The 14,390-nt window shown below is 41.5% G+C and overlaps 1 protein-coding gene across 1 annotated transcript in view; it reads right to left on the bottom strand.

Moving 5' to 3' along the window:
- rims2b (regulating synaptic membrane exocytosis 2b) overlaps positions 1 to 14,390 on the bottom strand; it is a 73,223-nt gene that overhangs the window by 46,666 nt on the left and 12,167 nt on the right. The window contains exon 5 of the mRNA XM_053228288.1: positions 8,362 to 8,528. Coding sequence (XP_053084263.1) covers positions 8,362 to 8,528 — 167 coding nt within the window. The remainder of the gene's footprint in view (positions 1 to 8,361; positions 8,529 to 14,390) is intronic.

Below are 14,390 nucleotides of genomic sequence, written 5' to 3'. Positions count from 1 at the left end.
CATTCACACGCACACTACGTTCACAATCACTACCCTCACACTACGTTCACACTCACTTCCCTCACACTACGTTCACACTCACACTACGTTCACACTCACTACCCTCACACTACGTTCACACTCACACTACGTTCACAATCACTACCCTCACACTACGTTCACACTCACTACCCTCACACTACGTTCACACTCACACTACGTTCACAATCACTACCCTCACACTACGTTCACACTCACAATACACTCACACTACGTTCACACTCACAATACACTCACACTACGTTCACACTCACTACCCTCACACTACGTTCACACTCACACTACGTTCACACTCATACTACACTCACACTACGTTCACACACAATACATTCACACTCACACTACATTCATGCTCACTACACTCACACTACGTTCACACTCACACTATTTTCACATTCACACAGCACTCACACTACATTCATGCTCACTACACTCACACTACGTTCACACTCACACTATGTTCACACTCACACAACACTCACACTACATTCATACTCACTACACTCACACTACATTCACACTACGATCACACTCACATTACATTCACACACACTACACTCACACTCCATTCACACTCACACTACATTCACACTACACTCACACTACATTCATGCTCACTCCACTCACACTCCACTCACACTACGTTCACACTCACACTACACTCACACTCACGATACATTCACACTCACACTACACTCACACTAATAAGCTGATAATGAAGTTAGTACAAAGCCGAGGATATAACAAGTAGCTCAAACAATAGATTTGATTTCAGACTGATTAGAGCATTATTTAATTTGTGTTTAATTTTAGAAGCAGGACATAGCTACAATCATTTCTCATCAAAATTAAAAAACTGGACAGGCCACACCCACAAGCGATACGAATGACTTGTCACCTGCAAGTGTGAACGTAGGGTAAAAAAGAGGAAAAAATCACAAACTCCTGTGCCAAAGTGTGAAGTATAATGAGAAATAATGAACTGTATGGCTTTGGATCACTGACTGTTCTCTGTTGTCGAGGTTGTTGGATTGCGTAGGCTAATAGAGCTTAGTGAGTCTTGTTACACAACGTCTAGTAGACACTATTTTGCAGGTACTAGAAATGTACAATATATTTTCAGCTCACATTCTTGAGCTCCTGGCTACAGATATTTCAGGCCTTAGCTTTAAAATAAAAAAACAACTTTCGGTTTTGGTTTTTGAGGCCGTTCATCTTGAATTTTTCAGTGCATTACTGTTCCTCAGTGTACGCTAAACAGCTCTGATACACAGCAATGATCTAAATGTTGGCTGTAGTGACCAAACATTTCAAAAAGCTAAAAAAAAAACAGATTGCTAAAGGTAGAATTCGCAGCTGTTACTAGCCGCCAATATGAGCCATTATTTATGATACGTTGCGCAAGCGTGACGTTTCGAAAATTTATTGGCCAGATCCCAAATACGCACCACAGAGCGTCTAAAATAATGATCTACTCCTTATGTAGTGCACTACATATGTTCACTGCTGAGAGATTTAATATTCAGCCCATTTTTATCTATTAAAAATAGAAGAGTTTGCAGTTCCTCCACCAGATCAGTCACCAACTCAAACACCTATGATGGCGAGCGCACATGTGTGTGTGAGCGTCACTCACCCGCTGTTCGCAACGAGCTCTGTCTGCGAGACATTCCTAGGCGTGGACGCATTAAAACGGGACAAAACGGAGCTGCAAAAGTGTCGCAACGTCTCAAATTGCATTTTCATCTCATCTTCTTCCTCCACTTCCTCCTCCTCCTCCTGCTCCTGCTCTCTCCTCTAATGTTCCTTTTCCTCAGGAGAAAGAAACCACCCACAACACGTCCATCACACTGCCTCCTCGCGCTGCGTTTAAGCTCTGCTGCTGCTGCTGCTGCTGAGTGTATCAGATGTATCGCCGAGAGCCCAAACACACACACATACACACACATACACTTTCTCTCTCTCTCTGTCTCTCTCTCTCTCTCTCAGATACACTCTGTACAAGACCGTTTGTCACACTCAAACACACTCTGGCTGCGTTCCAGTCTGTACTTCTGTTCCAACTACAGAGCTTTCACTCAGGCCGAGAATCCAGAGCAACATTCCAAACGGTATTTATTCATCATCATCATCACCATCATCATCATTATCACCAACATCACCATCATCATCATCTTCTCTGTTACCATTATCATCACCGTATCCTTCATCATCATTTTCATCATAATAACCTTCAGCATCATTTTCATCATCATAACCTTCATCATCATTTTCATCATCATAACCTTCATCATCATTTTCATCATCATAACCTTCATCATTATCTGTGTCCCTGGAGGACTAGTGGTTAGGCCCGGTGCTCTCACTGCTGCAGCCCAGGGAACCAACCTCAGCCACTGGGATTGCCCAAGACAGTGCGCTCCCAGTGCCAGTCCCAAGCCCAGATAGAACTGGGGAAAGTTGCATCAGGAAGGGCATCTGGTGTAAAAACTGTGCCAAATCAAATATGGGGTCCAATGATCCACTGTGGCGACCCCTAACGGAGCAGCTGAAAGAAGAACAACCTTCATCATTATCAACATCAGTGTCATTTCCATCAACACAATCTTCATCATCTTCATCACTATTACTGTCACCACAAATATCACCATTACTGTCCCCACAATCTTCATCATCATCATCCTCATCACCATTACTGTCAGCACAATCTTCATCATCATCATCATCATCACCATTACTGTCACCACAATCTTCATCATCATCATCCTCATCACCATTACTGTCACCACAATCTTCATCATCATCATCATCATCATTACTGTCCCCACAATCTTCATCATCATCATCCTCATCACCATTACTGTCACCACAATCTTCATCATCATCATCATCATCATCATTACTGTCCCCACAATCTTCATCATCATCATCATCATCACCATTACTGTCCCCACAATCTTCATCATCATCATCATCATCATCACCATTACTGTCACCACAATCTTCATCATCATCATCATTACTGTCACCACAATCTTCATCATCATCATCCTCATCACCATTACTGTCAGCACAATCTTCATCATCATCATCCTCATCACCATTAGTGTCACCACAATCTTCATCATCATCATCCTCATCACCATTACTGTCAGCACAATCTTCATCATCATCATCCTCATCACCATTACTGTCAGCACAATCTTCATCATCATCATCCTCATCACCATTACTGTCACCACAATCTTCATCATCATCATCATCATCATTACTGTCCCCACAATCTTCATCATCATCATCCTCATCACCATTACTGTCACCACAATCTTCATCATCATCATCATTACTGTCACCACAATCTTCATCATCATCATCATCATCACCATTACTGTCAGCACAATCTTCATCATCATCATCCTCATCACCATTACTGTCACCACAATCTTCATCATCATCATCATCATTACTGTCCCCACAATCTTCATCATCATCATCCTCATCACCATTACTGTCACCACAATCTTCATCATCATCATCATCATCATCATTACTGTCCCCACAATCTTCATCATCATCGTCATCATCATCATCATTACTGTCACCACAATCTTCATCATCATCATCACCATTACTGTCATCACAATCTTCATCATCATCATCATCATCATCATCATTACTGTCCCCACAATCTTCATCATCATCATCATCATCATCATCATTACTGTCATCACAATCTTCATCATCATCATCATCATTACTGTCACCACAATCTTCATCATCATCATCATCATCACCATTACTGTCACCACAATCTTCATCATCATCATCATCATGATTACTGTCACCACAATCTTCATCATCATCATCATCATCACCATTACTGTCCCCACAATCTTCATCATCATCATCATCATCATCATCATCATCACCATTACTGTCAGCACAATCTTCATCATCATCATCCTCATCACCATTACTGTCACCACAATCTTCATCATCATCATCATCATCATTACTGTCACCACAATCTTCATCATCATCATCATCATCACCATTACTGTCACCACAATCTTCATCATCATCATCATCATCACCATTACTGTCCCCACAATCTTCATCATCATCATCATCATCACCATTACTGTCCCCACAATCTTCATCATCATCATCCTCATCACCATTACTGTCACCACAATCTTCATCATCATCATCATCATCATTACTGTCACCACAATCTTCATCATCATCATCCTCATCACCATTACTGTCACCACAATCTTCATCATCATCATCATCATCATCATTACTGTCACCACAATCTTCATCATCATCATCTTCATCGTCATTACTGTCACCACAAATATCATCATCATCATCATCATCATCATCACCATTACTGTCACCACAATCTTCATCATCATCATCATCATCATTACTGTCCCCACAATCTTCATCATCATCATCCTCATCACCATTACTGTCACCACAATCTTCATCATCATCATCATCATCATCATTACTGTCCCCACAATCTTCATCATCATCCTCATCACCATTACTGTCACCACAATCTTCATCATCATCATCATCATCATCACCATTACTGTCCCCACAATCTTCATCATCATCATCATCATCATTACTGTCACCACAATCTTCATCATCATCATCCTCATCACCATTACTGTCACCACAATCTTCATCATCATCATCATCATCATCATTACTGTCCCCACAATCTTCATCATCATCGTCATCATCATCATCATTACTGTCACCACAATCTTCATCATCATCATCACCATTACTGTCATCACAATCTTCATCATCATCATCATCATCATCCTCATCACCATTACTGTCACCACAATCTTCATCATCATCATCCTCATCACCATTACTGTCAGCACAATCTTCATCATCATCATCATCCTCATCACCATTACTGTCATCACAATCTTCATCATCATCATCATCATCATCATTACTGTCACCACAATCTTCATCATCATCTTCATCGTCATTACTGTCACCACAAATATCATCATCATCATCATCATCATTACTGTCACCACAATCTTCATCATCATCATCATCGCCATTACTGTCACCACAATCTTAATCGCCATTACTGTCACCACAAATATCATCATCATCACCATTACTGTCACCACAATCTTCATCATCATCATCATCATCATCATTACTGTCACCACAAATATCATCCTCATCACCATTACTGTCACCACAATCTTCATCATCATCATCATCATCATCATCATTACTGTCACCACAAATATCATCTTCATCATCACTATTACTGTCACCACAAATATCATCCTCATCACCATTACTGTCACCACAATCTTCATCATCATCATCATCATCATCACCATTACTGTCACCACAATCTTCATCATCATCATCATCATCATCACCATTACTGTCACCACAATCTTCATCACCATTACTATCACCACAATCTTCACCATCATCATCGTCATCATCGCCATTACTGTCACCACAAATATCATCATCTTCTTCAGAATCAGAATCAGAATCAGAAACAGTTTATTGCCAGGTACAGTAAAGGACACTCTACAGTACTAGGAATTTGTCTTGGTGTCAGGTGCAAACACAGAATCAAAGATATAAAGTCAAGGGGGATACAGAAATGAAGAATACAAAAAAACAAAAATGCAACACTATAACAAGGGTAAAACAATACTAAAGCGCCATTACTGTCACCACAATCTTCATCTTCATCATCATCATCATCATCATTATCGCCATTACTGTCACCACAATCATCATCATCATCATCATTATCGCCATTACTGTCACCACAATCTTCATCATCATCATTATCGCCATTACTGTCACCACAATCTTCATCATCATCATCATCATCATCGCCATTACTTTCACCACAATCATCATCACCATTACTGTCACCACAATCTTCATCATCATCATCATCATCATCACCATTACTGTCACCACAATCTTCATCATCATCATCATTATCGCCATTACTGTCACCACAATCATCATCATCATCATCATTATCGCCATTACTGTCACCACAATCTTCATCATCATCATCATTATCGCCATTACTGTCACCACAATCTTCATCATCATCTTCATCATCATCATCATCATTATCGCCATTACTGTCACCACAATCTTCATCATCATCTTCATCATCATCATCATTATCGCCATTACTGTCACCACAATCTTCATCATCATCTTCATCATCATCATCATTATCGCCATTACTGTCACCACAATCTTCATCATCATCATCATCATCATCGCCATTACTTTCACCACAATCATCATCACCATTACTGTCACCACAATCTTCATCATCATCATCATCATCATCATCATCACCATTACTTTCACCACAATCATCATCACCATTACTATCACCACAATCTTCATCATCATCATCATCATCACCATTACTTTCACCACAATCATCATCGCCATTACTGTCACCACAATCTTCATCATCATCTTCATCATCATTATCGCCATTACTGTCACCACAATCTTCATCATCATCATCATCATCATCGCCATTACTTTCACCACAATCATCATCATCGCTGTCATAAGTATCACTGTCATTGCTATTGCTATCATCCATATTAACATCATTAGTTTATTTTTTTAGTTTTTTGGGTGATTATTTATGAGATTATTATTTGTCATCATATTCTTCTGATTTTATCATTTTCTCATTTGCTGTCATCATCATCCTCACTATCTTCCTCACCATCATTCTTTTTTATCACAATCACCACCATCTCATTGTTTGTGTGTGTGCTTCATTAGTTCCTGTTCCTCTTAAACACTCTTAATGTGTTCACTGATGGAGTGTGACAGCACTTTAAAACCGACACTCTCTCTCTCTCTCTCTCTCTCTCTCCCTCTCTCTCTCTCACACACACACACAGACACACACACACAGCTGGAGCTGTGAAAAATGCTGGAATGTGTTGAAGATTATGATAATGATGGTGACAAACACACACACAGTAGCTTTAAAAAGACACTTTTAAAAAATATATCATCATCTTCATCATCACCATCTTCATAATCATCACTGTGACCATGATCAGTTTTGTCTGTAGTGCTCTTCTTCATCTTCTCTGCCTTTTTATGCTCATCATCTTCATCATCACTGTCATCATCGTCATTGTCTTCATTGCCACCATCTTCATCACCACAGTCACCGTCATCATCATCATCATCATCACCACCATCATAATCATCATCATCTTCACCATCATCATTGTCATCATCATCATCATCATCATCATTATCACCACCATCACCACCATCACCATTATCATTATCTTCACCACCATCATCACCACCATCACCACCATCATCATAATCATCATCATCTTCACCATCATCATTGTCATCATCATCATCATCATTATCATCACCACCATCACCACCATCACCATTATCATTATCATCATCATCTTCACCATCATCATTGTCATCATCATCATCATTATCATCACCACCATCACCACCATCACCATTATCATTATCATCATCATCTTCACCACCATCACTATTATCATCATCATCTTCACCACCTTCATCACCACCATCACCATTGTCATTGTCATCAATCTTTATCAGAATTTACCACCACTATCATCATCATCATCACTGCCTGAGTGTTCATCATCTTCATAACCAACATCACCATCATCATCATCATCATCATCATCTCTGCCAATGTCTTTGTCATCACCGCCATCACCGCCATCACCATCATCATCATCATCATCATCGCCAATGTCTTCATCATCATCATCATCATCATCGCCAATGTCTTCATCACCATCACCATTATCATCATCATCGCCAATGTCTTCATCATCATCATCATCATCATCTTCATAACCACCATCAAAATTTTTGCCATCATCATCATCATCATCATTAGTACCAATTAGTAGTATTACTAATTATTAGTATGTATTAGTATGTCTTTGTCATCAACATCATTAGTACCAACGTCTTTGTCATCATCATCATCATCATCATCACTGCCGATGTTTTTGTCATCATCTTCATTACCACCATCATCACCATCATCTTCATCATCACCAGCTAGTGGTTTAATATTGTATTATTGTTCCTACTGCTTTCATTCCACAAGACCACATTTTTATTTGACTTATTTTAAAAAATCCCATTGATGAACATCTCCTGGTCATGGACTCGACTGAAAACGAGTGATGTTCTTCAATGCAAAGAGAACAGAAGCAGATCTGCACTCACCTATCCACTGGAACACCTGAAGCACTTTTCACAGCTAATCCAGATGGGTCTAGATGACCTTTGACCTCGGGTCCTAACCTTCGGCCCTCAGCACCTCCATAGAACCAGGCGCCTGACTTGGTGAGGATTTCTTGTTGTTTTCGGCACAAGTTGCACACCCACATTACCTGCAACACAAAGGAGGGATGAAGCTTCAATCACTGGACACTTTCCTGGAGGTTTTAGAAGAAAATATCTGATATGATGGAAATTTACAAGATTCCAAATGATGGAATATTTACAAGACTCCTTAGATTTCAATGCTCAGTATGTGGAACGCTATGAATGTTTAAAGATCTAGAGCTAGCAGCTTTAGGTACAACTTATGTAATTTCGCACAACTGACATTTATTTGAAATGGTTTATTTTCATTACATCATTCAGTTCTGGACTCTTCTAATCTATTATTTTTCTCTTTTTTTGGAGAATTTTTACTCTGGGAGAGAAACAAGCTTGGAGGAGCTGGAAATAACTCTAGCAATGCTACAATAAGCTACATTTATCACCCAGGAAGTGTGTAACGTAATCTGTGTAATGACACTATCTGTATTTGGATTTACACCTGAAGTGGGCGTGGCCTAAGCTGGACTCTTTTATACCACTCTGGAACAATCCCCAGCAGTAGAAATGTCAGCTGTGTCAGCATGGTGTGTGAATTCTGGCTCGGACAGTTCCTCAACCTCAGCTACATCACTCCAGAGGTCAACTACTGACCTCATTTAAACCAGCGTGACCCTGACCAGGCAGGTAGGATGAAAGGATGAAGGATGAAAGAATGAACACTGTATCATGTTCACATCAATGTTAAAGAAAATGCTCTTCATATCTGACCGCTCACGTGCTCGCGCCTGAAAGTAAAAACTTTTTTGTTGCTTCCTGCAGGATCCCAGTCCTGAAGCACAACTCAAGTCTCAACATGATGCCGTGTGAAAACTTTCTGACAAACTTTCCAAAGAAAAAAAAAGATTTGTATCTGTTTAAGACACATCTGTTCATTCCGAATAATCTATTCATATTCAGTTACATCATTAAGTGCACACTGCATGCTAATAGTGGTGGACAATATGTAAGTGTCTGTCTGTCTGTCTGTCTGTCTGACTGTCTGTCTCTCTGTCTGTCCTTCTGCCCATCTGTATGTCTGTCCTTCTCTCTGTCCTTCTGCCTATCTGTCCTTCCACCCATCTGTATGTCTGCCCTTCTCTCTGTCCTTCTGTCTGTCTGTCCTTCTGTCTGTCTCTCCTTCTGTCTCTCTCTCCTTCTGTCTCTCTGTCTGTCTGTCTGTCTGTCTACTTTACGACACTTGAGAATAGATTATTCTGAATAATGTATTATTTAGAAAAAAAGCCTGATTCAAGTGTTTTAAGCCTGATTCTGGGTTTTAAAAAATAGTTTTAAGGTTACTTCTGGGTAATTAATTATTTTAAGTTTTAAATCTGATTTAATTCCAGATTATTAATAGTTTAAAATTTATTTCTGGATTAGTAATCATTTTTAAATTTAATTCTGGATTACTAACCGTTTTAAGGTTAATTCTGGATTATTAATTCTTGATTAATAAGGAGTTTATGCAGGTTCTGGATTAATTACAGTTTACTTTATGAATCCTGATTATTAACAGTTTTAAGGATGCTTCTGGATTACTAATAATTTTAAGACTGATTTTATATTATTAATAGTTTTAGAAACAATTCTAGATTGCTAACAGTTTTAAAGCCTCTTACAGATAATAGTTTTGTAAAGTTCACAATAAAGACAGAACAGAAGATAACAGTCTGAAAAGACACAGTATAATCTGTGACATATCAGATAAACATGTAGCTAAAACTGATGAGGCAGTGTTACTCCAGTTCGAGGTAAAACACACTGGCTTCATACCCATGGTGTCGGTGCGAGTCATTCTGCAGCTCAGTGAATCGTTAGTGCTCGTGATTAAAGAGTAAAATCCGTTTGCAGAATAAGATCCTCCAGTCGGGATGCTAATCGATACAGTGTCAGTCCTTCTCAAATTCATCAAAACCAAGAGAAATCCAGGCATTTTCCACTCCAGGCCGGAGAGTCTGGCACCAAAGAGCACAAATATGAAAACAAGGTCACGCTGACGTCCCGCTGCTCGATGTCACTTAAAGTGAAGTGTGTAGCGCGGAGCTGCTTGTTATTCCTACATTATTCATCAATCTAGACGGTGTCAAGCAGCTAAAGTTTGACTCCTGCTCATCATCATGGCTCATCAAACACTAAACGCAACTCAAGAAAGATCGAATAAGGTAGGAACATTTTTAAATAATTTTTGTAGCATTTTAACATTTTAGTCAAATCAAAATTTATTTTTACCCTGAAATAAAAAAAGCACTTGGCTGAACATCAGTAGGAATAAAAATGTGGTTTGATGATTAAATGAACTTGGTGTCTGCTCATCTCTTGTTCAAGCAAAAATACAAATGTGTGTGTGTGTGTGTGTGTGTTAGAGAGAGAGAGAGAGTGTGTGTGTGTATGTGTGTGTGTGTATGTGTGTGTGTGAGAGAGAGAGTGTGAGTGTGTGTGTGTGTGAGAGAGAGAGAGAGAGAGAGTGTGTGTGTGTGTGCGTGAGAGAGAGAGTGTGTGTGTGTATATGTGTGAGAGAGAGAGATAGTGAGTGTGTGTGTGTGTGTGAGAGAGAGAGACAGAGAGAGAGAGAGTGTGTGTGTGTTAGAGAGAGAGAGAGAGAGTGTGTGTGTGTGTGTGTGTGTGTGTGTGTGAGAGAGAGAGAGAGAGAGATAGTGAGTGTGTGTGTGTGTGTGTGTGTTAGAGAGAGAGATAGTGAGTGTGTGTGTGTGTGTGTGTGTGTGTGTGTGTGGACCAGGGTAAGGGCTCCTTGACGTCATCGAGTCTGGACTGTAAAAGAATCTGGTCACCCGGCACTGTACTGCAACCCGATCAGGTCCGCTCACTTCCATACTAAACACACAACTCTGACAACCAGTTCAGCTGGAGGCTGAAAATCTGTGATTTTATATCAAAATTCAGGAGTGTGTGTGTGTGTTTGTGAGTGTGTGAAATCAGGTTTTGATTTCAGACTAATGGGCATGGTGGATTAGTGGTTAGCATGTTTGCCGCGCAGCTCTGGGGTTGGGGGTTTGAAACCTGCCTCCCCCCCCGTGCGTGTGAAGTTTGTGTGTGTGGGAGTTTGTGTGTGTGGGAGTTTGTGTGTGTGGGAGTTTGAATCCCGTGCGTCGGGGTTTCCTCGAACTCCCCCAGGCCAAAGACATGTGCTGTAAGCTGACTGCCATTTCCACATTGTCCGTAGTGAGTGGGATTAAAATGTTAAACTGCTACAAAAATCATGTGTATGAGTGAGATTGTGCCCTGTGATGGATTTGCACCCTGTCCAGGGTTTCCCCCGCCTCGTGCCCCGAGTCCTCCGGGACAGACTCCAGGCTCCCTGCGACTCTGTGGAGGACAAGCGCTACAGAGAATGGGTGGATGGATTCAGAATGTCTTTATCTGTCAACAAAATGGTGGGAAAACTCACCAAAAGTTCTATCAACAAACACACGTGTGATGTCATAACCCTTACGGTCACATGACACTCACTGGTGTCTGTATGTTGAAGTGCCGTCATAATAATGCTGTCCACTGTTTAACCTGAGAACATGCAAAAAATTGTACTAATTTAAAAATGGATCAAGTTGTGATTGTAGCTATGCCTGCTAACCACGCCCCTCACCCTAACTCCACCCCATACTAACCACACCCCTCACCCTAACTCCACCCCATACTAACCACACCCCTCACCCTAAGTCCACCCCATACTAACCACGCCCCTCACCCTAACTCCACCCCATACTAACCACACCCCTCACCCTAACTCCACCCCATACTAACCACGCCCCTCACCCTAACTCCACCCCATACTAACCATGCCCCTCACCCTAACTCCACCCCATACTAACCCCTCCCTCACCCTAACTCCACCCCATACTAACCATGCCCCTCACCCTAACTCCACCCCATACTACATTTACATTTACATTTACGGCATTTGGCAGACGCCCTTATCCAGAGCGACTTACAATAGTGCTTTGAAGTCTATCAAAAATACATTCTGATATTGGCTCGGTAGGTCACAAACTAGGAATACCATCAGTCCAAAACTCTGTTGGGGAGGTTTTTTTTTTGTTTTGTTTTTTTGTTTTTTTTTTTGTTTTGTTTTGTTTTTGTGAAAGTGCTAATTTAAGTATTTTATGAAGAGGTAAGTCTTTAGCCGTCGTTTGAAGACTGCCAGTGACTCAGCTGTTCGGACATCTAGGGGAAGTTCATTCCACCACCTTGGTGCCAGAACAGAGAAGAGTCTCGATGCATGCCTTCCTTGTACCCTGAGAGATGGTGGGATCAGTCGAGCAGTGCTAGAGGATCGGAGGGAGCGTGGTGGCGCTCGAGGTGTGATAAGTGCTTTGAGATAAGTGGGTGCTGGTCCGTTTTTGGCTTTGTAGGCGAGCATCAGTGTTTTAAATCTGATGCGGGCAGCTACAGGAAGCCAGTGGAGGGAGCGCAGCAATGGGGTGGTGTGGGAAAATTTAGGAAGGTTGAAAACCAGTCGTGCAGCTGCATTCTGGATCAGTTGCAGAGGACGAATGGCGCTCAGAGGCAGACCTGCCAGGAGTGAGTTGCAGTAGTCCAGTCTCGAAATGACAAGGGACTGAACAAGCACCTGTGTGGCCTGTGAGGAAAGAAATGGACGAATTCTTCTGATGTTATAAAGGAGAAATCGACATGAGCGTGTTAGATTAGCAATGTGAGAGGAGAAGGACAGTTGATTGTCCATGGTTACCCCAAGGTTGCGTGCGGTAACTGAAGGCGAGATTGCAAGATCCTGAGATGGGGATGAATCACATGGGATGAACAGCAGTTCAGTTTTGGTGGGATTAAGTTTCAGCTGATGAGCTGTCATCCATGATGAGATGTCAGCCAGACAAGCTGATATCCGAGCAGAAACATGAGAGTCTGAGGGAGGGAAGGAGAGGATGAGTTGAGTGTCATCTGCATAGCAGTGGTATGAAAACCCATGTGAGGATATGACCGCACCAAGAGATCGGGTATAGAGGGAGAACAGGAGAGGACCAAGTACTGAGCCTTGTGGAACACCAGTGGAGAGTCTGCGAGGAGCAGATGTGGATCCCCTCCATGTCACCTGATATGACCGATCTTCCAGGTAGGAAGCAAACCATTGCCATGCTGCACCACGAATTCCAAGACTCATGAGGATGGATAGGAGAGTCTTGTGGTTCACCGTGTCAAACGCTGCTGAAAGGTCAAGGAGGATGAGAACTGAAGACAGTTTGGCTGATCTAGCGGCATGTAGCTTCTCAGTGACGGCCAAAAGTGCAGTCTCTGTGGAGTGTGCCGGTTTAAAGCCAGACTGATTGGGATCTTGGAGGTTGTTCTGTGAGAGATAGCAAGACAGCTGATTATAGACAGTCCGTTCAAGGGTTTTAGAAAGAAAAGAGAGAAGTGATACCGGTCGGTAGTTGCTGATGACAGAGGGATCTAGAGTGGGTTTCTTCAGGATGGGAATAACTCTTGCTCTCTTGAATGAAGTTGGTACATGACCAGATGTTATGGAGCCATTGATGATAGTGGTGATGAAGGGGAGGAGGTCTTGAGAGATGGTCTGGAGCATTGTGGAAGGGATTGGATCCAATGGGCAGGTGGTAGGATTGCAGGATAAGATGATTTGCAGGATCTCTTCTGTTGTTAGTTTAGAAAACTGTGTCAGCGAATGAGAAGGAGGATCCTCAGTGTGCAGTGTAGGAGCAGGAGTAGAAGTGAATGTCTGACAGATTTTTCCAATCTTCTCATCATAAAAAGTGGCAAAGTCTTCAGCAGTCAGAGAGGATGGAGCAGGAGGAGCCGGAGGGTTGAGCAGTGAAGAAAAGATGTTGTGGAGCTTGCGAGGATATTGTGCAGAGGATTCCAGCTTCTCTTTGTAGAAGGCAGTCTTAGCAGAAGTCACT

This window comes from Pangasianodon hypophthalmus, chromosome 23 (genome assembly GCF_027358585.1).
Source record: "Pangasianodon hypophthalmus isolate fPanHyp1 chromosome 23, fPanHyp1.pri, whole genome shotgun sequence".
Classification (NCBI taxonomy): Eukaryota; Metazoa; Chordata; class Actinopteri; order Siluriformes; family Pangasiidae; genus Pangasianodon; species Pangasianodon hypophthalmus.
This window is presented reverse-complemented; position numbering and strand designations above follow the sequence as displayed.